Source organism: Chelonoidis abingdonii, chromosome 17 (genome assembly GCF_003597395.2).
Source record: "Chelonoidis abingdonii isolate Lonesome George chromosome 17, CheloAbing_2.0, whole genome shotgun sequence".
NCBI classification, from domain to species: Eukaryota; Metazoa; Chordata; order Testudines; family Testudinidae; genus Chelonoidis; species Chelonoidis abingdonii.
Window position 1 is genome coordinate 30,225,674 of NC_133785.1, and position 25,191 is coordinate 30,250,864.

The 25,191-nt window shown below is 42.0% G+C and overlaps 1 protein-coding gene across 1 annotated transcript in view; it reads right to left on the minus strand.

Moving 5' to 3' along the window:
* Positions 1–4,758: 4,758 nt before the first annotated feature.
* GXYLT2 (glucoside xylosyltransferase 2) overlaps positions 4,759–25,191 on the minus strand; it is a 29,786-nt gene continuing 9,353 nt past the window's right edge. Inside the window, exons 2-7 of the mRNA XM_075073296.1 lie at positions 24,767–24,953; positions 24,386–24,517; positions 15,880–16,131; positions 14,476–14,599; positions 10,780–10,952; positions 4,759–9,451 (exon numbers count right to left, since the gene is read on the minus strand). Of these exons, the coding sequence (XP_074929397.1) occupies positions 9,269–9,451; positions 10,780–10,952; positions 14,476–14,599; positions 15,880–16,131; positions 24,386–24,517; positions 24,767–24,953 (1,051 nt within the window). The 3' untranslated portion in view covers positions 4,759–9,268. The remainder of the gene's footprint in view (positions 9,452–10,779; positions 10,953–14,475; positions 14,600–15,879; positions 16,132–24,385; positions 24,518–24,766; positions 24,954–25,191) is intronic.

The following is a 25,191-nucleotide window of genomic DNA, read 5'->3' on the forward strand; positions in this document are numbered from 1 at the left end:
TTCTTGAATTGCTTTATATGGATTTGCATATATCTCACAATCCTGTCCAGGAGGAACCAGTGAGGACAACTACTTTCCAGACTCCAAATAACAGATAATGATGATGATAATAGTTAGTAAATGAAACACAGTTTAGGGCTGAGTTTGCAGTTGCATGTTCAGGAGCACGTTGGTTTCTCTGGCATAGCAGCAACATTCAAATGGTGATTAGAAGAGGTATTTTGTTAGAATCTGAAGCTGGCTGAAAGTGCCATGTTGTTATATCCCCTGCCCTTTAAAATTTGTTAGGACCTACAAAGACGACATTTTAAAAACTAAATTGATCTTGATAACTGATAACTATCCAAATACTCAGAAGAAATGAATGGCAAAATCTAGCAAACTGTTTCAAGTGCAGAGGTGGAAGAGTTTATCATTTCCCATAGCATTTAGGAAAGTCCTAAATCACATTTGGGTAAGTGCATTCCTGTGTGCAATTGAACTGAGATGAGGCTTAACCCCCATTACTTGCACAGCTAGCAAATACACCCAATTAGGCATGCTCTTCTGTACCTAATTGGCTTTCAGACAGAAGGGGCAGAACTAAGGAGCTCAGCTGAGGAGAAACTAGTCTCTCTGGCCCAGGGCAGGGTAAGTAACAGACAACGATCATGAGGGCAGTGCAGGCTCCTGCCAGGGAAGCTCTGAAACAGGTTTTTACAAGTACAAGGAGACCGCTTCAGTAGCCCAAGGGGACAAAAGAATTATCCAGATTCATTTGGACTTGTCCAGGATACTCTGGAAGGGGTTTGAACTTTGTGACTTGGCCAGAGGGCGGAGCCCCAGAAGATCTGGAGTCAGAGGCAGACAGCCAGCAAGAGGCACACTCCAAGGGTGAGTGAGCGCCACCACACAGACAATATGATGTACAGCTAGATATTGGTCAGATGGAATTAAGTTTCTGACTATTCTGGAAATGGAACCAAGCAAGCTGGCATGTGGAAATACTAACTAGTTTGGGGGGAAGGGGGAGTCCTGGGGTGGATTTATCCAAGGAGTAGGTCTGAACATCAACAGTAAGGAGAACATGGAGAATTACTGCAAAATTCAGGCACTCCATTAAGAAAAAAGTTGTTTGGCAAGTGCTACCACAGTATCAACTGTTCCGACTGCATTACAAAAGACAGCATTCTTCTATAATGCTACAGATCTGGCTTTCTTGGTTCAAGTATCCAAGACTAGAGCTGGCTGGAGAACGACAATTCCATTTTTGCGGCACTTTCAAGGTTTGGTTTTGTTCCACATTGGAATGAAAACAAACCCTAAGTGTTTTCATGAAACAGAATTGCATCAAAATGAATCTGGTTTTGGAATGGACAGGTCAGGTTCTCATTTAGTCTTACTCTTCCTGAAGCGCTCACCCTGGACCTCAGAAACCTTCCCCTTCAAACTGATGCATCTCTGCCAGCAGTTCTCAAACTTCAGTGCACTGCCACCCCCTTCTGACAACAACAATTACTACACAACCCTAGGAGGAGGGACCGAAGCCTGAGCCCATGCCAGCCCCCATGCCTCGAGGAGAGGGGGCAAATTTAAAGTCACACTACTCCGGGGGGCGGGGAGTGGCAAAGCCAAAGCCTTCAGCCCCAGGCAAGGGGGCCTGTAACCTGAGCCCCATCATCCTTGGGCTTGGGCTTTGGCTCTGGGCCCCAGCAAGTCTGACACCAGCCCTGGTGACCCCATAAAAATGGGATCATGACCCACTTTGGGGTCTTGACTCATAATTTAAGAACCACTGGTCTCTGCAAAACTTTCAGCGTTGATAAGACCGCATACTTCAGTGAAAAAATGTTTTGTTCTGATTAGCTCTTCCCACAACAAAAATAATATTCATATTCACATCTGAAAGCAAAGTGCTGGAGATTGCTCATCAAACTCATGCTAGCTTTTCTCCAGTCTTTCCATTCTGTGGAACTGTCATAAACAGATAGCTACGGGTTAATGTTTCTTTCACCTGTAAAGGGTTAACAAAGGGAACCAAACACCTGACCAGAAGACCAATCAGGAAACAAGATTTTTAAAAGCTCATGGAGGGAATGTTTGGGTGTGTGTCCCTTTGTCTGTGTCTCCTGTCTGTCTCTCAGCTATGAGAGGGATCTTTCTATCTTCAAGCTTCTAATCTTCAGTTTCCAAGTTGTGAGTACAAAGGTAGAAAAACAATAGGCTTTTATTGTTTTTTTGTTTCTTTGTATTTACATGTGTCGTAGTTGCTGGATGTTAATGGTATTCTTTTTGAACAAGGATGTTATTCATATTTTTCTTTAAGCAATTGACTCTGTAAATTGTTACTTGATACAGAGACCATTTTATGTCTTTCTTTCTTTGATAAGTAAAGCTTTTTTTTAAAACCTGTTGGATTCTTTTTCTAAGTGAGGCTCTAGGGGATATGAAATCCCTGTGCCATGATTACGGTCCTCTCTCAGGGAACAGACCTGGGAGGGGGAAAGAAGGAGGGGGGGAAGGTAAATTGCCCTCTCTGTTTGTAATTCAACGATTACAGTATAGTAACTTCCAAAGATAACCCACGGAGGTGAAGCTGGGGAGGAAGTAAAGAGATAACAAGGGGAGGCGGGGTTATTCCCTTTGTGGTAAGAAAGGCATTCTGAGTCTTGGGGTCCCCAGGAAGGTTTTGGGAGACCAGATGACAAACACGGAAATTTTTTGGCTGGTCGGCAGCCGCTATCCAGATCAAGCTGCTGTAATAAGGCTTGGAGGTTTCATACAGGCACCCACATTTTGGACTTTAAGGTTCAGAATTAGGAATTATGCTTATGACAGGAACACATTGTTCCTTTGCAACCTTCTAATGGACCCATCCTCTCTCCCAACAGCTCCATTCCCTATGGCTTGGTTTATACCTGTGGACAGCTGGAAAGCACTCCAGGACCATTAGCAATCAACAGAGAACCACTTTATTACATAACTGGCCCAATCCTGCTCTAACTAGAGTCATTAGGAGTTTTGTCCTTGACTTGAAAAGGAGGACTAGGCCAACGTGCAATATAAATGACCAATGCCATAGAACAGCATCTGATTACCTTCTGCCTCCTTCAAAAAAGGAGACATCATCACCCTACAGACAACTGGTTTGGTTTCAGAAAGGTTAGCAATTTTCTGTCCTGCAGAGAAGTATCAGGGAAGCAAACACCATCCCAGCAGTGACTGTACAAGACTGAGTCCATAAGGCGGCAGATACTATGAGGAAAGATAACAGAGGGTAATGCAGAATCAGTAGGGAAAGGAAGAGAAATGATCCTCAATTACTGAATCCTGCAAGTACATGTACAACTGAAGCCCTCTACTATTTTAGTTAATATGAAATGAAGATGTTGTTTTACAATGTAACACACATCTTGGGCCCAGGGCCGGCTCCAGGCACTAGCGAAGGAAGCAGGTGCTTGGGGCAGCCAATGGAAAGTGGTGGCACATCCAGGTCTTTGGTGGCAATTCGGCAGCGGGTCCCTCAGTCCCTCTCTTCCTCTTTGAGCTGCCGCTGAAGAGGAGGAGAGGGCGTGAAGGATCCGCTGCCGAAGAAGGGAGCAGCACAATTGAGCTGCCACCAAAGTGCCGCTGCTTTTTTTTTTTTTGCTTCACCACTTGGGGTGGCAAAAAAGCTGGAACCAGCCCTGCTTGGGCCAAATTCTTCTGTCACACCACTAAGTCAAGTGAGAAAGGAACAGGGTCTCTTGTTATCATCAAGGAAATGCATATATTTTGTCCTTTTCAGTAGGCATATTCAATTATCTTGCTGGAACAGACCCAGTTTTCTTTGTTAAAATCAATGAGCACTAGCAGAGGACAAAACTTCCCTTTAGGCCAAATCCCTGCACAAGCCATTTATCTTGAACAGATAAGACTTTTAAAGACACACAGTATAACAAAGAATTTACAAGGCAGAAAGGTATTAAAAAGAAAGCTCATTGTATAAAATTGACATCAGACCTCAAACTAGCTCCCCAAGAAAGGATATGATTGAAATAAACCGGGGATGGGGTGGGGGAAAAGACATAATAAAGATTACGTGCCCAATGTGCCCTCAGTTCCACACATACAATCCCTGGAGGTCAATGGGCCAAATTCATCGTTAGTGAAAGAAGGTGCCACTCTGCAGTTGTATTTGGTTCAATGGGACTACACTGATGTACTAGCATGCAGGCACCCATGTTGACTTGGAACATTTAGGGTTTAATCTTCATTTCTAAGTTTAAAATATTCACAAGATGTAATTTGAAAAACCAACAAAACCTTTGTTTTAGTCTTAAAGCATGTTATGGAAGAATAAGGTTTTGTACTTCAAACTATAACTTTTATTGTTAAAAATAAGTTAACAGAAAATTATCATTTATCATAAATATGTAACATACACCTCTACCCTGATATACGGTGTCCTTGGGAGCCACTCTTACTGCGTTATAGGTGAAATTGCGTTATATCGAACTTGATTTGATCCGCTGGAGCACATAGCCCCCATCCCCCCGGAGCGCTGCTTTACCGCGTTATATCCGAATTCATGTTATATCGGGTGGCATTACATCGGGGAAGAGGTGTGTTAAGAACAGTCTAATACAGAACTGCATAACTACACTAATACCTAGCTATTGTGTTGTGCGTATAGGTGGTGAGGGCAGAATACAGACCTTAAAGTAACGAGACCTATTACTGTGAGCCTTTTAATTTGTTCTGATTTAAAAAAACAAAACAAAACATGAAAATGTGGAGTTTGCTTAAAAGTTTGTTTATTTAAACTGCAAGCCAAAGAATCTTAAACATAGAAATGCACTGCGATGCCTCCTTGGGAGCTATAAACAATTGGTGCACTTGTCAGATAAAAATATACAAGCATTTAAATGTTACAGAAATTGACCATAGTTCTTTACACACACTCATATGTACATGTGCACACACATACACACACCAAAAAATAGTTTCCAGTTTCCACCTATAAAGAACAGAAATTATAGCAAAGCTATCTAGCTGGCTTTGCCAGGCGCAGGCCAAATAGCCAAAAAAGCCCTCACATTATAAAATGATGCAAACAAATGCCTCCCTCACTAGCAGTTCCTCACTGTATAATGTGTATTTTTATTCTGACATTTCATTAAAAGGTTTAGGGCTGAAAGGAGGTGCTCAGCACCGCTCAGTGTCAGGCCCTTATTTGTATAACTTTAGCAAGTTCAAGTACAGCAGAGCAAATTGAAAACCTGGAATGCATTATAGCCCTTATCAGGCCAAGACTTAGGCACAGACTTCGGCACAGACTTCATTTTATACAATAAGAGTAGTTCGACTGACTGCGATGGGGCTACTCACAGTGTGAAAAGTTTAAGCATATGCATAAGTCTTTGCAGGATCACAGCCTGTGTTCAAATAACTAGGGCACAGTTCTTTAGGCTGTACCATACCACACTGTTCTGAATGCAGCAGACGATTTTTTCTTTGTGAAATCTGGGTTACCAATTCTCTCAATGTGCCAAAGAATTGAATTTGTATTCATCTACAGATAACTATTTTGGTGTTCCCTCTTTTAGTGCTAATATGCTTTGGTATCATTGCTTAGTATGGTACATGAAAAATGGTATTCTGTTTTGTTGGAGGTTTTTAGTTACCAATACAATAATATTATATAAGGGGAGGACAAAAATATATAAATTCTACATAAGTATTTACATAGTTCCATTATTAAAATAAATGAGGCTAATTTACAAGTAATTAGCAATGAGTATGGTGTGTAATTAACGTAAGCTTAATATTAAAACCAACTGCTGTTGAAATGAAGACTTTTTTGGAAGCAGTAGTAAAATATAAATTAATAATTCTAGTCAGAATGAGAAAACAAAATTATGTAACTTTTTAAAAAAGGCTTTGGAGTTTTCAAATTACAGCTCAATTAATTTTTTCAGAAAAATACCAAAAAAAAGTTATTTTCCTGCATAAATCACCTTCACATTACACTGAAAGCTATTTTCATGTTAAAATGTATACTTCATATACCTTATACAACTGTTAACATAATATTGTTCTTTATAAAAATATAGCACCACCTGTAAACACTGTTTTTATCTCTAATAACTTTATAAGTAATAATGCCTTTATTTTGTCATTAACTATAGTATCTTATTTGATTCCTTCTTCACAAATATGTTCCCATGGTTCTAAGTTCTACTGAATTATAATGGACATAATCATAACCTACTAAGCGTCTGCGAGTTAGCAACTCTACTGCTGTATATGAGAAGCCATCTTGTAAAATGCAGAGTTCCAAGTTCTAGACAAGATGACTTTTACTCTATTAACTTCTGTGGCGTGTAGATACCACAGAGATGAGCAATTTAGAAATGCTCAGAGGATGTCTAATCTAACCAAATAGGACCCACAGAGTCTGCTTTTCCTGATTTAGGAAATCAAACTATTTTTTAAGTGTGCGCTATTGCCAAACCCAAAATGTTTAAAAATCATGAATCAAGCTCCCAGACAGCAGAAGAGTATTTAAATATTGTGAAGCTTTTAAAATAATACACTTTGGGTTCTTTTTATTTATTAGATTTTGAGTAGTTCAGGTACACTCGGGTCACATTTTGAAGCTCTTCTCCATAACCACAAGAGTCAAAAACTTACATTTCTTTTTAAATGAAAAACTGAAATTCTGAAGAAATCATCTGACTCCAGGAGTTGGGGCTTGAAGAAAAATGCTAAATATTTCAAGCCTGCACTATATAGGTTTAAATGCCTGTCTGATCCCCATTAAGGATAGCTGAAAGACTGTTCAGAATTAGTGCTTCTGTCCATTGCTAGTTAGGTACTTTGTGATCTCTTACATAGTAAGAGAATAAGATAATGTGAGGATGAGAGCCAGAAATGTGCAACTTGGGGGGGAGGAGGGTTTGAGGGTCCATTAGGCCTTGTGTCAAAAGGACTGTTCTTTTGTCTGTTGTGTCTTCTGAAGACTAGTCCAGGCCGGGGGTGAAGTCACTGACTTTAGTGGGGCCAGGACTTCAAGTCTGGTATTCTGGGCTCTTTCACTTCACTCTACTCGGATGCTTCCCTAGTGCTGCTGTCTGTCATGCCATGCCATTCAGGCAATATGCCTACGTATGTGTCACATATGTTTTCACACCCCATGTATTTGTAAAAGGTTTCCACAGGCACTTACCACTGTGTACAACCTGCCTGTTTGGCAGCCTTAGCTGCCAGCAAACCTCATGTCTTCCTCTCCCTCACAAGCCAGGTATTGCATTTGGGCACATTAGTGTCAACTGTTCTGATTCGACCGAGAGAGAGGGCTAGCCTGCTGTTACTGGAGAAGAGGGATACACATAGGCCACCCATTTAAGAGGATTTTCGGTTGGCACGTGTTCCCTTGCGAAACTGTATCAATCATGAATGGTGAGGGCAGCAATGCCAACACTGCAGACTGTCTTGAACTTCTAGACTCTAATTAAAGTGACATGCCCCTAGCACTCACCAGCCAAGCAAGGTAAGTATGTATGCCTGTAAAATATTGGCATTACATGCATATTACTGTATAATGCAGTCTATAGCAATTTTTTCCATTACAGAATAGTTCCCCCTCGACGCCTTGCATAGTAGACATAAAAGACAGTTCCAAGTGAAGGTAAGGTAAGGCTGTCTATTCAGTTGCTTTCCACATGCTGAACAATATAACCTCTCTGTTGTATACATCCCTCACGATTTTCACTTACCAAGTGTCTTTTATGGGTATGTCATTACACCATGAATTCTTAAAGTTTCAGGTTTCCTACAGCTTCTGCTGAGCATCTTTTAACTACTGCAAGTTTTAATGAGCTGTGTAACACTGTCTGTAACCTTCAGACTAACTACTTACAACATGAACATTATTTTGAAATATAAAAAACAAAACATCAGAGCCATCTTGCATCCCATTTCACTTTGAGGCAATTAGTTAAACTCCTGGCACAGATGCTGAACTTCAAGGGATCAAAGTGCCAAGCAGAGATGTTGATTTTTTTTTTATGTCCAAGAACAAGTGGATTTTTGACATATTGGAAAAGGCAGTCAGAGGCAGCAATCTCAGTCTCCCAGTAACACTGTGCTGAAGAAAGGTTCTCGATGGTACAGAATTATTCCCAAGCAGTAAGTAGTAATTAAAGAAGGTTCATTCACAGTGTTCTTGGCCTGTTTTTAACATAATTAAAACGACAAAATAGCAAGAAAGGTAATGTATTTAAAATGGGAAGAAAAAAAGACCAAAGCCATGTTCCCACAGAGAGGGGAATTTAAAACAGCCACTTGAAATCTAGGTACTTTCAGCAAGTGAACACTAGTTCAAGTATTGTACTTATCTCTACATCCCTCTCCCAATATTTGTGCATATGTTCTTCTTAGTGGCTTTAATGGGTCTCCCCCCTGTTGTGTGAAACGCTCAAACAAAAGAGGGAAAGCAGGCTAGGGAACAATGATACTCACTAGACACAAAGTGCTGTCAAATGCACAAAGTAAACAAACAGACCCCACCCAGATCCCCACACCTTTCAGTTATTTTTTAAGCAGATGGTTTCCCTTTTATACAGTCATGTTTAACTAAGGCTTGAGCATCTATTTTTAAGTCAGTGATGCTGTCAATTTAAATCTAGACCCAAATTTAAATCTTATGGGATATTTAAAAAAAAATTTTTTTTAATAAAACAGATGTTTCCACAACTGAAAAACACCTCCAGTGAAAATAGTTGTTTTAAACACATACACATTCCCCTAAAGTGTTTAAACTTAAACATGACAGATCTAAAAACACGAAACTCATTCTAGTGACAGTCAAACCATTGATTCTCCTTGTTCAAGGGGGAGAAATGCAAGAAGTGAACAAAGAGCATACATAGTGGCAGTTAGAATGGATTTTTTAAAGTCCATATTAATCAATTAAGGAGCTATTAATAAACCAGGGAAATTCATGAATTCCAAGACCAGAAGGGACAACTGTGATAATCTTGTCAGACCTCCTGTATTACACAGGCCGTAGAACTTTTCCAAAATAATTCCTAGAGCAGATCTTTAAGAAAAACACCCAATCTTGATTTAAAAAGTGGTCTGTAATAGAGAATCCACCATGGTCCTTGGTGAATTGTTCCAATTTAGACAATGTTTTTTTATAACATGAATTTTAAACTGACAGTGCCTCTGCCTCAATTTAATTTATCTGCCTCAAATGATTTGGATACAAGGATGAAAATTACCATATAAAGTATAGCTGTGTTTAGTATCTGTAGTTGGCTCCCATATGAACAATGACACGATTTTCATAAACCTTCTTCATCGTTTTCTCAATCTGCTTCAGAAAAACTTGTGGAATTCGCCCACATAAAGTGTGTACAGTATCCAGAAACTTAGACTGAAGAGGGTAGTACAAGGACTGGAAGAGATTGTCTTCAAAGGGAAACTGAAGAGGGAGGAGAGCAAGGAAGAAAACTGATTATTTTCAGTAGTTATAAATGACATTTGAAAAGTTTAACACCACTTTTAGTTGGGAGATATTCAGAGGGAGCTAAAAATGTCCTCAGGCCCACTATTCAACTCATAAATAGGAGCAGGAATAGGCCCTATACAAATTGGCACTGGCTTGCTCCCGAGTCACTACTGACTTCTGATGTATTGAAATCATCTGTCAAATCCGTTTGAGACTACTGACTTTCAGAAAACTCTGCCCAGCCATGTTGTCTAACAAAGCCAGCTTCACTGAAACTGCATTTTTAAAGCCCAGGCTAGAGGGTAAGTGTAATACAGGTGGGGCCAAGCATGTTCTTAGAGTTTATGCTTATGCTCATTGATGGAGATCTTCTTCCACAGGGATGTCTGAGGCACCTCTATGCCAGTCCTTGAGGTACCACAGATTACTATGTATCAACAGCTCCTTTTCTCAGTAGTGGAAGGATAGGCTGTTGTAAAGATCCCCAACTGGGGTCAGCAGCTGAGACTGAACCAGGGACTTCAGCCCTGAAAGCATAAGCCTATGCCATTTGAGCTATGAGTAACTTCATTAACTGGATGCAGCAGCAGGCCGTTATCCTGTAGGTGGACCTGTCGCTACGTGAAACCATGACACATGTAGGCAGCCTACAAAGTAGCACAGAAGTAAAGTAACTGGAGATGTTTTGCTGGGCTTATGCTACTTATACACAGGTTCTATTAACAAATAAAGGGAGAGAACTAAATCCAGTGTCTTAAGAAGAAACAAAAGGAGCCCCTGAAACACTTACCAAAAAACCCCAGTAGAGTCTGAAGCTAGAATTCATTCCACAAAATGGAAATATGGGACCGATTCTACAAGGTGCTGAGCGCCCTGCACTTCTCAGGGAGGTGGAGAGTATTTGAGGGTGCTCAGCCCGTGCTAGGATCAGACTCCATATAACAGTTATGGAGTCATAGTTGTAACAGCATAATTAAGGATGCAAGATCCAGCTCATTTGAATCCGTTTCCATTAATACACTACAGAAGCCGTTTACCAGGTCTTAGGGTTTGAAGTTTATTTTAACATTGAGGAGGATGGTTTCAACCATCCCTTGTGTACTTACACACACACACACACACACACAGAGTGAGGTAGAAGTCCAACACAGTGTTTTGTGAACACTGTGTATACACACAGTATCCTTTCCCTCAGACTCGGGCTATTCCGGCCACTGAGCGCTCTGCTGTAAGGTCTTGCAGAGCTTTGTATCAGATAATAATAATAATAATAATAAAATATCAAAAAGGAGAACACTTACATCACGTATCACTTCATATAGTGCCTTAAAAGTAGGCTGCTTGTCATCATGGTAGACGCCTCTGTTACCATGGAGAACAGATATGCCTTCCTCTTCTGCGCCTTTACAGTTACTCCCATACATACAGTGATCGGGCCGGTAATTCCACTGACAGGGAAACACATAGAGACACTCTGGCAACATCAATTAGAGAGAGAGAGAGAGAGAGAGAGAGAGAGATTGAACTAAGCAATTACCGCAAGTTAATCACATTGCTAGGAAAGCGGTGGGGTTGTCAGTCCAGAAGATTTTCGGTCATTTTGTTGGTAGTGACTCAGGTTAATGGTCTAGAATTCTAACCGGGTTTTCTTCAGATGATTGTGAGAGTCCCACCACTGTTGGGCTGGGGGTTGTTATAATAAGAGACTTGGCCCATTGCAGAACTGGGAGAAGAGAGAAACTGAAGAGAGAGGAGGAAAAAAGCATGCTTTTCAGGCTACTAGTGACAGAATAAGGTCTTGGTCCTACACAATGTGTAGCTCCTTCATCCAGCATCCTCTCTAGTTGTTTCTGTGTACATGCAAGGCCATGGAATGAGAGGGAGGCAGTGCAAGTCACCATCTCCTGCATCCCACTTGAAGACAGACCTGTAGTGGTTGGCTCAATTTTGACTCCTATTGGAGCCAGTGGGACAAAGCTTTTCAACTATTTCCATGCTTACCACTGAAACTCTCATCTAGGCAGTTGACATGCCAAGCCAGAGGATGGCAATTTGTTGTACAATGGATTCCCAGAGCATGCAATGAGATAATTTATCCACAAATGCTGCCATGGGAATCTGTGTGGTACCTAACATACAGAGCCACCCTACACACACTGACACCCGTTTCTAAGCCCTCTGTCTGTTACGTATACAGTTCCAGATTAATTCCAAAGGCAAACTAATTACTCGCAAAGTGCCTTATGAACGAGCTCCTCCTGCTATTCCTCTTCTCTTAATTTATTCTGTACATTCCCAGCATCCGCAGCACACTACAATAAATCATGGAAAGTCCTGTAGGTCATCTCCCAGCCAGGGACTAGAGCTGTTCTGGACCCATCACCATGATGGCAGAATCATGGCTGTGCCATATGCACCGAAAACTGAATATTTCATTTGGCCTTTCCTGGGGCTCCACTCATCCTGCCCAGTAAAGCTGTGACTGGTCCTCGGGTGGATTTCTAAGGGGGCAGAGGGAAAAGCAGGAGTGCTTTTCCCATTGACCCCGCCAATGCAGGAGGTGGTCATAAGGGCCCTTTTCCGAGCTCGCTCTGTTCAGCCTGACATTTCTCATGCTTCGCTTCAGCAAATGCTCAGTGCTAGAATCAGTGGAAGGGGAAGCTGCAAGGGCCTGGTCCAAATCCCATTAATGTCAATGGGAGCCTTTCCATTGGCTCCAACGAGCTGCAGATGGAGGTCTCTATCAGCAAGATGCCAGTACTCAGCATTTGCACAAGCACAACTCCTCCCCAGGCCCTTAATACTGAACAAGGGTTTTCACATGCGGTATTCACCCATTCTCCTCTCCCGCACCCCTCAGCTATGCTAGCACTCAACTTTTGCTGTCACAACTAGGTGCTAATTCCAGTCACTCCTTCAAGTCTATTAATATCAGAACTGCCTGGGGGGGCGGGTTGTGCTCCAAGGATTATCTCACTGGATTCTGACTGTTTCTTTTGCATGGCTGGATTATTTCAGGGGACAGAGGTTATACTTTCCCAGGTAACATGGCTAGGTATATGCTGGCTAATGCACTGGAAAAGCTGCAGTGGCTTGAAGTAGATAAATTAGTTGTCCTTCTCTAATGTCTGAGATTTTGAATTGATAGCTCTTTACAACAGGGTTTTCTAAACTGGCATGGGAAGGAAAGTTTTGTTGTTTGTTCTGAAAATACTTTTGATACTAAATAGTTCCTAGGAGCATATTTACCAGATGTGAGGAAAAGACCAGGCCTACGGAATGAAAAATGATATTCACATGTGGAGCTAATCATGAGTTTGCTAGTCCCAGAATTCAACTGGTTTCTCAATTTTCTTTCCCACTTTAAATGATCATTGTGAATTTGATCTAATTGCGTCTTCTTTCCTTCTCCACATACTGCAGCACAAGGCCGTATTCCCCAAGCATCTTGGGAGTCTGCTTCTTTCTGGAAACCATTATAACATTTAATAATGGAGTACACAGTTTTTGGACTGTGCCACATTAGCTTTTTCCTAGGATTATGAGGCTATTACTTGTTGCAACCAAAACACTAATTTAGGACATCTGTCTGCATTAAATAGCGGTTGCTATAACAGTTGTTTTATTGCTTTGCATTTCCCCTGCCTCAATTTTCTGATTTTTGTCTGGATTTCATGATAGCCCTTGTCACTTGACTGAAGATTTGATAGGAGGGGCAAAAAGGAACAGAATAAAGGTACCCCCATGTTTATGCTGAGTTCAAGATCATGTAGGGCAAAGGGGGAACGTTAAAGCAGATCAGAGCGGATGCTGGCACATCAACATGATGGTAAAGGTCCAGGACAAAGGTCCCAACTTCTCCGAGTGAGCAGGGACCATACCACAGAACTTCGGACTAAGTTTTCAAAAGTGAGTAGTGATTTTGAGAAAAGTCTGAGCCCAATTTGAGGCACTTTCAAGGGGCCCAATTTTCACAGGTGAGTGCTTAGCACTTTCTGAAATATCGGGCCCCTTTAAAACTGCGGCACCCAAAATCACTAGTCACTTGAAAACATAAACCTATGTGAACTACGTGAAAAGCCCAAAATACAGCAAGCTGTTTAAAAAGACCCTGTGCAAAGCTGGTGGACATAAGTCAGATGCAAACAAAATAATGTATTTGTGTTCATGTCTCACATTTGTAGGTCACACTGTCCCTCAGCTTGCTCTTATCCACTCTCTTGGGCAGGTGGGGGTACCTAACATGCTTTCCGACAACAAAAGATCTTGTAGGATTTTCATATCCTTCCTGTTCGCAGGCCCAGAGCAGGCAGGAAAAAGGGAGAGCACAAAACGCAACACAGCTGGGAGTGCAAACAATCCGAACATCCTGAGGTCACTGGGATGGGTAACTCTGCTGAAGAACCGAAACACTGTCTCATTGGAAGGTCTGGCTTTTTAGCACAGGGTTGGGAAGGGAAGAGATTTTTCAAGAGTCAGTGTCGCATCTGTCGGCTTGACACAGTCACCCCTTTAATAAATATTGAGATTGAGCCGAATGTCAGAAAATAGATATGGATTTGGACAAAGGTGAGTAATTTCAGATTCAGATAAACATCCATGAATATGAAGATGAAAATGTTGCTCAGCTAGGCTCTAATGCGACAAAGCATGTAAGTATGTGCCTGACTAACTTCAGCCCAGGATTCAACCTGCAGTGAGTACCATGCCTAGAAAACTCTTCTAAATTTTCCAGGCTCTTTAGGTAATATAGCTGGGCATCTGCACTGGAAGTAGGCCCCAGTCCCAACCACGCTTATGCCCATAGTAGTCCCAGTGGGTGTAAATCCCCTGTACATACATGTTTGCAGACTAGGGGGCCTTAGGTTATTCATTTCAGGCCAGAATTCTATCTCCGGTATATTTTTCCATCATAACAATCCCATTATTGGATTATACAAGGTCTAGCCCTTCACTTGTTCCAGACAAATGTGAGACTAATGGGAATCATTACATACCTGGGTTAAAGTAAAAAATAATATTTAGCAAGTCCTGGTCTCCCCATGTAATGTAATTTTTGTACTTTTGGTATAATGGGTACAACATTTCCTCCCACGTCAAGCCTGTTGGTATCATGCTGTTCTATAAGGCAAAAAGAAATCAGAGGAAGCGGGTTAATGTTTTACCAAACAAACAGCGTAATAAAGTCATGGCTTAATGCCCAGGCCCACCTATGCAGAACTCTCCCAAACCCTCCTGTGCCCAGAAGAGAGGAGGAACACTGTGAGGAAGTGCTGGGCCTGGCTATGAGTGGAGTGGAAGGACTCACTGAAAGGCTCTTCTTATTCAGCTGAACAGGGAAGCAAGACCATCTGGGTCTCGGACTGGCGTGGTGCACAGCCCCTGCTCTCCAGATATTTGCCATTGAGAGCAATTGGCCAGGGATCTGGTGAAGAAGAGCAGGAGTGGGTATAGCATTGGCTCCACCCTTCTTACGCGCTGGCCAGAGTAGGGACCAGGTGCAAGTTGGGGGAAGTATGCTGCACCTTCCCAAGGGCTATTGTAACTTACTTCCCCTTCAAGGCAGGGGAGGGATCATAACTTTGGAGGCACAATTCCTTCCTGGAGCTGCCCCAGAGGATGCACAGCTATGCACTGATCCTTACTCAGGGCTGAACTGAAAGGCTCAATCTAGCCTGGGTAAGGCTATCAGGACCAAATCCTTTAGGCAAGTTTGTGGAACATTTTTTCACATTGCTGGGCACTTACTCACAAGAGTAGTTATGGGAACAAGTGCTCATGGTAAATAAAAGGTTCCACAGGCAAGAGCCTTTTGACATGCAAACAAAGCCAACTTGAAAATCATTCTCCTCATTTCCACAAGTATCTCCATTGACATCCACTCGTGATTTGTCAGGGAGCTCAAGAGCGAGCCTCATTTGATGTAAATAAAACAGATTGTTCCTTATGTTATTCACACCACCTTGAATCATTACCAGGGAGAGGTATTTTATAAAGTCCAGTATAAACAGCACTGCTGATCCTTGGGTTTATTTTAACATGCATCTCAGATGGGAGAGGGTTTATTTTAACATGCATCTCAGATGCAATCAATGACATCAGCTTTCCTTTTCCTTTTAGGCTGTTGCACTTCCACGGTCTTAAAATTCTGGCTTTTGGGGAAATGTTTGTTAAAGATAATCATTTTCACACACACATACCCGTTTTTTAAATTAAAAAAAAATAATAAAAAAAAAAATCAGGAAATCTTTCTACTAGTTTTTCTAAAAAGCTTGGTTCTGACTGAGTTTGTCCAGCATCCCTTTTCAATTCCACACTGTACAAGTTGTTTTATGCAAGCACATGTATTCCTAAAAGTTTACTTTAAAAAAAGAAAGTAAAATTCTACAGCAGTTTTTCACCTTGAACTGTGCGTTTCTTATCCGGGTTAAATTCATCAGCATGACTCCGGAATTGACTCCAGTTGTTCCATAGTAAGGGTGACGAGCAAATCGACTGTACCAACCAATCTTTGGTATTTCGTGCTCTGGGGCCATAGCAGCCAGCTGTGTGGAGTTGAACTCTTTCAGAAAGCGCCAGATGTCATCAATGGGCCTCAGGAAGAGAACATCAGTGTCCACATAGAGAAGAGAATCCACATCCTTTAAAATCACCTTTGGGGGTTGCAGGGTGGGGAAGTGAGGGAAGATGGAAAAGGAAACCAGACAGACGGAAAAAGGAAATTGATTACTGCTCAAGAATTACTTGCATTTTAAATTATGCATTCATGCAAATGACAGAGTTATCAACTGACATTGCCAACTGTTGTGGGAGTCACAAACAGAAGGTAGATTTAAAAAAAAAAGGCAACCAGCCTTGCAAAATAGCTAGAGCAAAGTGCAAAAATGAAAGGCTAATCTTTACACAAAACAAAAATCCACTTAGCTGTCATAACAACCTGAGATCTAACTCACAAGTCTTATTTCATATTGATTTTACTAACAGAACACCTACCTTCTGCACTAATATAGCATTGCTAGTTTTCCCAAAGACAAGGAAGTTGTGTGATTACTACAGAATGTGGATATGTAATTTAGGCATTGATATGGCAAATGTTTTGGAAAGTAATTATAAAAAAAAATAATAAAAACAAAAAAAACCCCACAAAACAACCCAACATTTTACAGCTATATATATTGCCACAATATGCACCGGGTCTTTGGCATAAGACCCTTTATGGTCTAGCCAGACAGCAGAACCTAGATCCCATATTGGCTAGCACACATACACACACACCCCGCATCATCTGCATGGGGCACCATGCAGCAGAGAAGAAAATGTAAGGTGGTTGATAACAGAACAAAGAACAGTACTTGTGGCATGAATCTATCTCCCCATGTAAGTATTCTCACACTTCTTATCAAACTATCTTGATTATCACTTCAAAAGTTTTTTCTCTTACTTAATTGGCCTCTCAGAGTTGGTATGACAACTCCCACCTTTTCATGCTCTCTGTACGTGTGTGTGTGTGTGTATATATATATATCTCCTCACTATATGTTCCAGTCTATGCATCCGAAGAAGTGAGCTGTAGCCCATGAAAGCTTATGCTCAAATAAATTTGTTAGTGTCTAAGGTGCCACAAGTACTCCTGTTCTTTTTGTGGATACAGACTAACATGGCTGCTACTCTGATAACAGAACAGTTTCCCGTCTCCTTTTTATCTTATGTTTCCTTATCCCGGGCCACTGGCCACTTTTCCTGTTACAGCTCTCTGCCCCCTCACTGGGTAAATTACATCCACTTATTTACATGAATTAAAGCCACGTTTCCATGCAGTTTAATTTAAAAAACGTTAACTGTGGATCGCCTGCATTAAGTGTTTTTCATTCTTTGCTTTTTCGGAAAATATACAACCAAACAAAAGAAGTCTTAGAAAGGAGGTTGTGGGCCATATTCTCATCTCAGTTACCATAGTGTAAGTCAGGAGTTACTGCAGTTAATTCAGTTACACCAGTGTAAATCTGGTGTATGGGAGAGTAGAATCAGGCCCATCATATCTAGTCTATTCTTGCTTGCAGCATGCCCCCTTGTGGAAAGCCAGTAACTTACACATTCACTGATAATTTTAGCAGAGAGATAATACGGAACTTTAAGGGTGTGGAAACTCCCTTGACCTTTGCGGAAGAGAGACATTCAGCTATTCATTATACTGTTTGCTAAACAGCAAATGCTTAGTTTAAGTTGGAAATCAGTTGCAATGATATTATTGGCAAAAACTGTCCAAAAAACTGAAGGGCTGACATTTACTAGATGGGGGTCTCACCCAAAAGATTTGTTTGTTTGGCACCTCTGTTCAGCCATAGATTGTGGTCGGGTTGGGAAAGGAAACAATCAATCACTAGTCCAATTGCAAAGACAAAGTATCGACATTTCCCTCCTTACTCAGATAACTCAAAAACCAGTTGAACTTGTAAACGGTGCTCGTTGAGGTGTACCCCATGCAACCATGTATGGGATAAATTGGGTTATTAAAGTGATGTGACAGAAAAAACACTTCTGAGCATGCTCAATAGGCTTCTGTAAAGACTGGACCAAATCCTTGAATGCCAACCTCAATGTGATTTCCTCCTGGCTCAAGGCTTCAGGATTTGGATCAACATTTAGCTGAGTTTAATGAAAGCTCCACTCCATTTCTGACATCACAAAGGCACATTCTCCCTGCCCAGCCTGACAAGCAAAAGGGGTGCCTCAACTTTTTACAGTGGAAAATAATGTCTCTAATGAGGGCTCCGCGCAGACAGTTACTAGCTTGGTTATTGAATAATACATTTGGCTCGAACTTACTGTAGATAATGGCATACACAATATCTAAGTAGTATAGTTTTTCCTCTGAACAGGCACCTGTTGTTACTAGACAACACAACCCTGTGACAAGAAGATACCAGTAAAAACTATATAATATTATTAGTCCAATACGATAGATTAGAGAGGCAGAGGCTTGAGCTAGACTGGGACTCAGGACTCCTGGGGAAGTGATACTCAGAGAACTGGGCCCCGAGTTTCTCTTGCTAGCTCTGGAGGAAGCTAAAAGATGATAAGCTGAAACACCCTTCCTTGTCAGCTGCTGAGGGATGTTCAGCACACTGCTGAGTCCGTTATTTATTATTAGAATTAGAAACCCTGGTCATGGCCCAGAACCCCCCCGTGCTAGCTGCAGTACAGACACAGAACAAGAAGGCAGTCCGCGCCCTAAACAGCTTACAAGCGCAGGCCTTGTCTACAGTACGGCGACTATACTGGCATAGATATGGCACCGTAACCATGCTGGCATAACCCAGTAGTGAAGATGCAACCTACACCAAAGGAAGGTGTTTTTCCGTGGATGTATGCACAGCACCCCCCTGAGCAATAGTAACGATGCTAATGGAAGTAATCTTCTGTTGACCTAACTACGTCTATTCTGGAGGTTAAATCAGCATAGCTCTGGCACTCAGGCGGTTGGATTTTTCATATCCCGATTGATGAAGCTATGCCAACCTGAATTTTAAGTGTAGACTAGGCTTAAGCATAAGACAAGAACAGATGGACACAGACAGACAGGGGAGTACAAGGAAACAATGAGACAATATTGGTCAACGTGATAGGCAGTGATCTCAGGACACCGGCGGCCTCACCACAGTCATGCTTTTGTAGGACTCATGGAAAAGGAGACTTTTAAAGGATCTGCAAAATGAACTCATTATCCTCTTTCAAAACCTTCCTAGCAGGCTGGAAGGGAAGTGCAGCTATTTCTTCTAAGGCTTTAGCACTTTTCTTGTTCACATAGAAAGTGTAAAAAAATCAACTTTAAGCTGCAGAGGTCAGTGTGATGAGACCACATCTCTTCCTGGATGTGCATATGACTTGGCCTTGGGCACAGCAATTTAACTTCTAGAATAACTTGGCCAAATGAGTCCCTCATGTAACTTCACTGCAGTCAATGGGGTTAAACCAGGGAGGGAATTTGGTGTGAACTCTGGTGCTCCCTACAATCAAGTCAAATGCAGTATTTACAATAATCTTTGAGCTCTGCTAGGGTGAGATTTTCATAAGCAGCTAAGGGAGACAGGCACTGCCTTCTCACCGAAAGCCAAAGAGAGCTGGACGCCTAACTCACTTAGTTGCTTTTGAAAAATCTCAACTTTAAATGTCTCACTTTGGCAATAGCAGATGTACTCGATACTAACAAACAAGTTTGCAGACAAGATTTTTGAGTCAGGTGGTGATAGAATTCCTCCCTATTGTGTGCCTTTTGAACATGACCAACTGGGAATATGAGAGTCCTGCTTTTCCTTGTCCCCTTCCTTCCCCCTCCAAACCATTTACAGTTTAGAAGAGCATAATCTCAATGTTTTTCACAGCTGTGTAGCATTTTGCTAATAAATCTTTTGAGAGTTCTCTCCAGAACTTGCTATATTTAGCTTGACACTTCAGTTAAATACTCAATTATCTGTAATTTGATTCCACAACTTCTGTCTCTGTGGATTCTCCCTATGTTAGTAAGGCTGGCAAGTAATAACATGCTGGCAGGTATGCATATATTGGTGCCAAGAGAGGCAATGTTGCCAACAAGTTCAAAAGGGCCACCGGGTCCATACTCCTGTACTTTGTCCAGATCCTAGGACTGACTCATGATCAGGATCACAGGTTTGGGGAATGTCTACATTAGACCACAAACATCTTAATGGATTGTCAAACTGAGCTACCCCCAGAGCCAAAAAACTCCAGTCAGGACAATGCCCTGGAGTCTATTCCCAGTTCTGCCACTGATCCACTATGTGGCCTTTGGCAAGTCACTTCAAGAGACTCTGTTAGTTACCTGTAAAGTGGGGATGACACTAATCTCCCTCACAGGCTTCTATGTGTGAAGTGCTTGGCGAATCTTGGGTAGAAGATTCTGTATAAATGTTAATAATTAAGACTGAAACCTTCCTTAAGCCCTCTGCATATTTATAGTGTTTTTGTAGCTCCACGCAGCAACTGAAAAGGGCACCCTAGCTCTCTAGATGGGCTATAGCACCTGTTCATCCAAGACACACACATCTGCAAATCACACCTGCAAGCAGGGCTCCATCCCCGTAGCTTCTTGCTCACTGGAAAAGTAGATGTTTGTTACTATTTATTGTTTTGCAATACCAGCTAGGAGCTCGTGTCATGAACTAGGTACCCACGATGTTAAGGGCTGTACAAACACAAAACAAGTGATGGTCCCTGCCCCTGAGCTCACCCCTTCCCAAGCCACTGCCAGTGTTCCCAGTGAAATGACCAGTGCTGGTATTCAAAAGCAATGCAGCCAACAACCCACTGCCCATGCCATTAGTGTCACTGGCCAGAAGGCAGCAATTTTCCTTTGGGGAGGCAGAATGGGCTTGTGGTTCAGGCACAAGACTAGCAGGTAAAAGGCTTTGCCATAGGCTTCCTGCATGACTTTGAGGCAGAAAAAAGGTTAAGGGAACTGCTCTGTTTCCACATCTGTGAAATGTGGACAACATTCAGCTCACTCACAGGGCCACCAGGGCAATGAAAAAGGGCGAATTTTTGCCAGCTTTCTTCAAACTGCACAGCATCCACCTCAGGGTTTTATATTGCCACCCATCACCATCAGATCTGAGTACACTGAAGTCAAGGAGGCTATCCATGGCGTAAAATGGTATCTAGCGTAAGTGAGGCTACTACCACCACCTGACTACTGATGTTTGCACAGACATTGCAGATACTCAGACGGGACTTGCTAGAAATAATAATATTCCCATGGAGTGGTGTCACTCTGCTACCCACCAACCTGAACATGTTGGTATAATGAATGTACCCTTGGTATCTCAACTTAATTTTGTTTTTAAATCCCATTATTTGTAGTCATTTTAAGATCCGATCTGCAGCGACCCTGATTTGGGTTTACAGAGATAGACTTGATTTCAGCGTAGACTTGATTTCAAATTACCCTTCGGTTCAGTCCATCTACCCTATGTCTGATATGACAGGTTTATAATCCGATGCTGTGACTTGCCCCTCTTGGCATCTACTGTGATCTTCCTTAACATTTTAATAATATTTTAGTCTCCGGTAGCTTCCACAAAAATCAGGAATGCCAGCATTTGTCTGCCACTCAAAATGAAACCCTTCATTATCTGGAGTTTCAGGAATACAACACATGGCATCAGCATTAGCAGCAATGAACTTCGCATTGAAACTTCCTTGTACAAGGCCCCTTCCGTGCACGCTTGTACATTTCTTTCCAGTTTCACAGGTCTGTTGGTGTTCCGGAAAGAAAAGATATTTAATTGGCAGGGAAGTTCAAAAGAGATAATAAACCAGAGGCTCGAATTCTGACCTGAGATCAGCACATGCATTAGCTGAACCAAGATAATGTGTGCATCTGACAGGTTATAGCCTATGCTATGCTAAGCTGCTGTTCCCTTGGGACCTTCGAAAGCGTTAACGTTTTATGCAGTTCCACTCAGAGATCCATAGGACATGGAGTACTTTGAAGAATGGTGGAAGGGTTTATTTATTTGCACACTAGCCTATCAACATCAGTAGGCTAATTTATTTAAAACACGTCTCAACTTAATGGTTTAAACAGACGGAATGTAGAAAGGGCATTAAAAGAACTCCACTCCCACCCAGCTCAGGTCACCTCCTCAGAAAAAGCCTGAGTGTATAGGCAGATCTTGAAGCACATCCTGAGGACCAACTAATTTGGTCTCTGTTGGACTCCAGAGGAGAATTCTCAAGGTGAGGGCCTTCACATTAAAATGCTTTTTCACCATTTCAACATAAGGTCTGATAGCTTGAGAGCCCTGGGATATCATGGGCCAGATCCTCAGCTTGTATAAATGGTCCCTTATCTCAACTGTTGAGGTTATACAGGACACGAGAGCTGGTCACAGATAGTCAAGAGCCAAAACCATGAAGAGCTTTCTAGGTGTAAAGCAAACACCTTGGACTCCATGATGAAACAAACTGGGAGCCAATGCAACCTCCGCATCACAGATGTAATATTCTTCAGTGAAACATTTGCCTTCTGCACTAGCTGAATTGTCTCAGCCAGTTTTAGGTCGGACAAACATAGCATGCGCTGCAGTGATTCAGCCTGAGGGGACAAAGTTATGAATGTGGACATTGTCATGGTTATTCATGAGGAAGGGCTGGAACCCTGTGGCTGAGCACAGAGGAAGAAAGCTTTAACTACAGCTCTGGTCATCCAGAAACAGCTCACGGTCCAGTAAGACTCCAGATTGTGAACCTGAACAACAAAAAGTTGGTGTACTCCTTCAACCAAAGGGTCACTGACCACCTCAGCCATTTCCACTTCCTGTTTTTCCCAGCTCACTATTACCTTTGTTTCAGTCCCAATTAGAGTGACCAGATGTCCCAATTTTATAGGGACAGTCCCGATTTTTGGTGCTTTTTCTTACATAGGCATCTATTACCCCCGACCCCCGTCCTAATTTTTCACACTTGCTATCTGGTCACCCTAGTTCCAATGGTCCTCAGTCACCGCATCCATGCCTCAGTCTCAGTCAGACACTAGGAAAGCTGAAAAAAACAACTGATTTGGTCTGAGAAAACAGACAGAGCTTGGGCTGCAGGGTACTCAGTTGTATTGCTATCTCCTCACAAGCATCTTAAAAACGAGGAATGACAGGACAGAACCTCAGGGCACCCTACACAAGTCAGCCCTTGGAGTTGAAAAGCATTTGTCCAATACTCCCCTCTGTGTCCTCTCAGAGAACAAAACCAGTCAAGAACAACTCCCCCTGTCCCTGGTAGGGTGTGCTGGTTCTATCATCTCCTTGTGGCAAAAAGTGGTGAAAGTTGCTCATTGACCTAAAAGCATCAACATGGACACCTAATCTTTGTCCATGGAGATCAGCCAGCCAATGACAATAGAGCAGTATCTCTGTCCCAAAAGCCTCAATCCAGGTGGTATAAATGAGTAAAGAGGTACAAGGCATGGAGGATCAGGCGCATTCACAACAGGGCTCTTTTTAAACTGGATTACGCTCAGAATGAAAATGCTGTTTCATGCACACTTACGGGTCCGTTTTCCTGGTGCGTGCTGGGGTTTAGCTATGGGACTCCTACGAAGTCAAGCCAGAGTCTATGAGAATGCAGGCTCCGAACATGTGCAGCGCGCGGAGTGTCAGAGCAGTGCTACAGCTACTAGCAAGACTGGTCTGCAGGTCTCCTTTGTACACACTTCACCGGGACTCTCAGCTGCCTGCCTCTAGCTCCAACGTTCCTTCTTCTCTGTAGTCAACTTTCCATGGGAACTGGGCACCCAACTGGCCTTTGCGCCTTTGAAAGCCTCCCCCCTACATGTTACTAAACAAACAGAATTGTTGGCAGTACAAGTTAAGGGAGAGGGTGGCCAATACAACCTGTGCAGAGGCTGGAGGAGTTAATACGTGGGCTTTTTACACTCCACAATTTTGAGAGTCTCACATGGGATCACATATTTCTGAACCATGGAATTGCATTCTCAGGGACAATCTGGATGCATAAGGCGGGCAGGGGTTTGCAAGGGAAGAAAAGTCCTAAAAAATCCTCCATTCTAATGGGGCACATAGGGAATGAAAGAAAGGGGACCAAGGATTGCCTCTTTAAAGGAATGTGACATTTGGAAAGCATGCAGCACCTACATCCAAACAGCACTGATACTGACCCCCAACAGGCAAAAGGAGCTGGCATCAAACAAGAAGCATTCTTTGCCGGGGGAGGAATGGTAAGATTGTGTTTTAAGTGGATAGAGGAACAGATAAAGATGTCCTTGAAAGGAAATTTCAGCTAGAAAAATGTTTTCAATCTCACATTGGCAAAGCTTCCTTACTTTGAAACAGACCTTTTCCTGAAGCTGCATATTCAGAAATCCAGGTGCCTTACCGGAAGAAACAGACGCTGGGCAGCACAAGGTTTGAATAATTTTTTCCATTCCTGAGCATTTCCTACTGAAAAAGCAATTGGGTAGATATTGTAGTCAAACTTCTTGGTGTAAGAGGAAGGCCATTCCCTTAACTGAAAAACATGGGGGAAAGGATTAAAATTCAGATACACAGATAGTTTTATGAAATACTATTAAATAATCAAACAATTAAAAAAAGAAAAGCCTATACAGACCATGTTTAGTAAAAAGCCCTCACATTTATTTATTTTTTAAAGATCCTATCCACTAATCAACTTGTTGACATCCATGTCCTTGTTATCATACATTTGAAGGCTACAACCATTGCACTGTTTTTGAAAATGAGAAAGAAGCAGACTCACCTTTTTCTCAAATTCAGGCTTCAGGGAATCCTCAGCAAAGACGTGAAACTTGAGCTTCCTGTAGCTAAACAGAACTGCTGATTTCAGCATGATAAGAGTCTCTTCCAGCCGGTTGCCACATGCCACAACTGCCAGGTGCATCCATTGCAGAGATGGAAGTTCTTTCAAGTGTTTCTGTTCCCCAGGTCTTCTGAAAAATAAATATAAATAAAAAAACAGGCAACTGAAGTGAGCGTGGGGGAGGTTTTTTTCTACATTAAAAGACCAGAATATCTATAAAACAAGAGGTGGATTCGTTAGAGTGGAGCTTGTTAACAGGATGTAGAATGAGAGTCACTGGGTCCAATCAAGAATGTTATCATGAGAACATGAAGAAATATGCTAGTTATTTTCTGTATCTTTAGCTAGAACAGGTTTGATAGCTC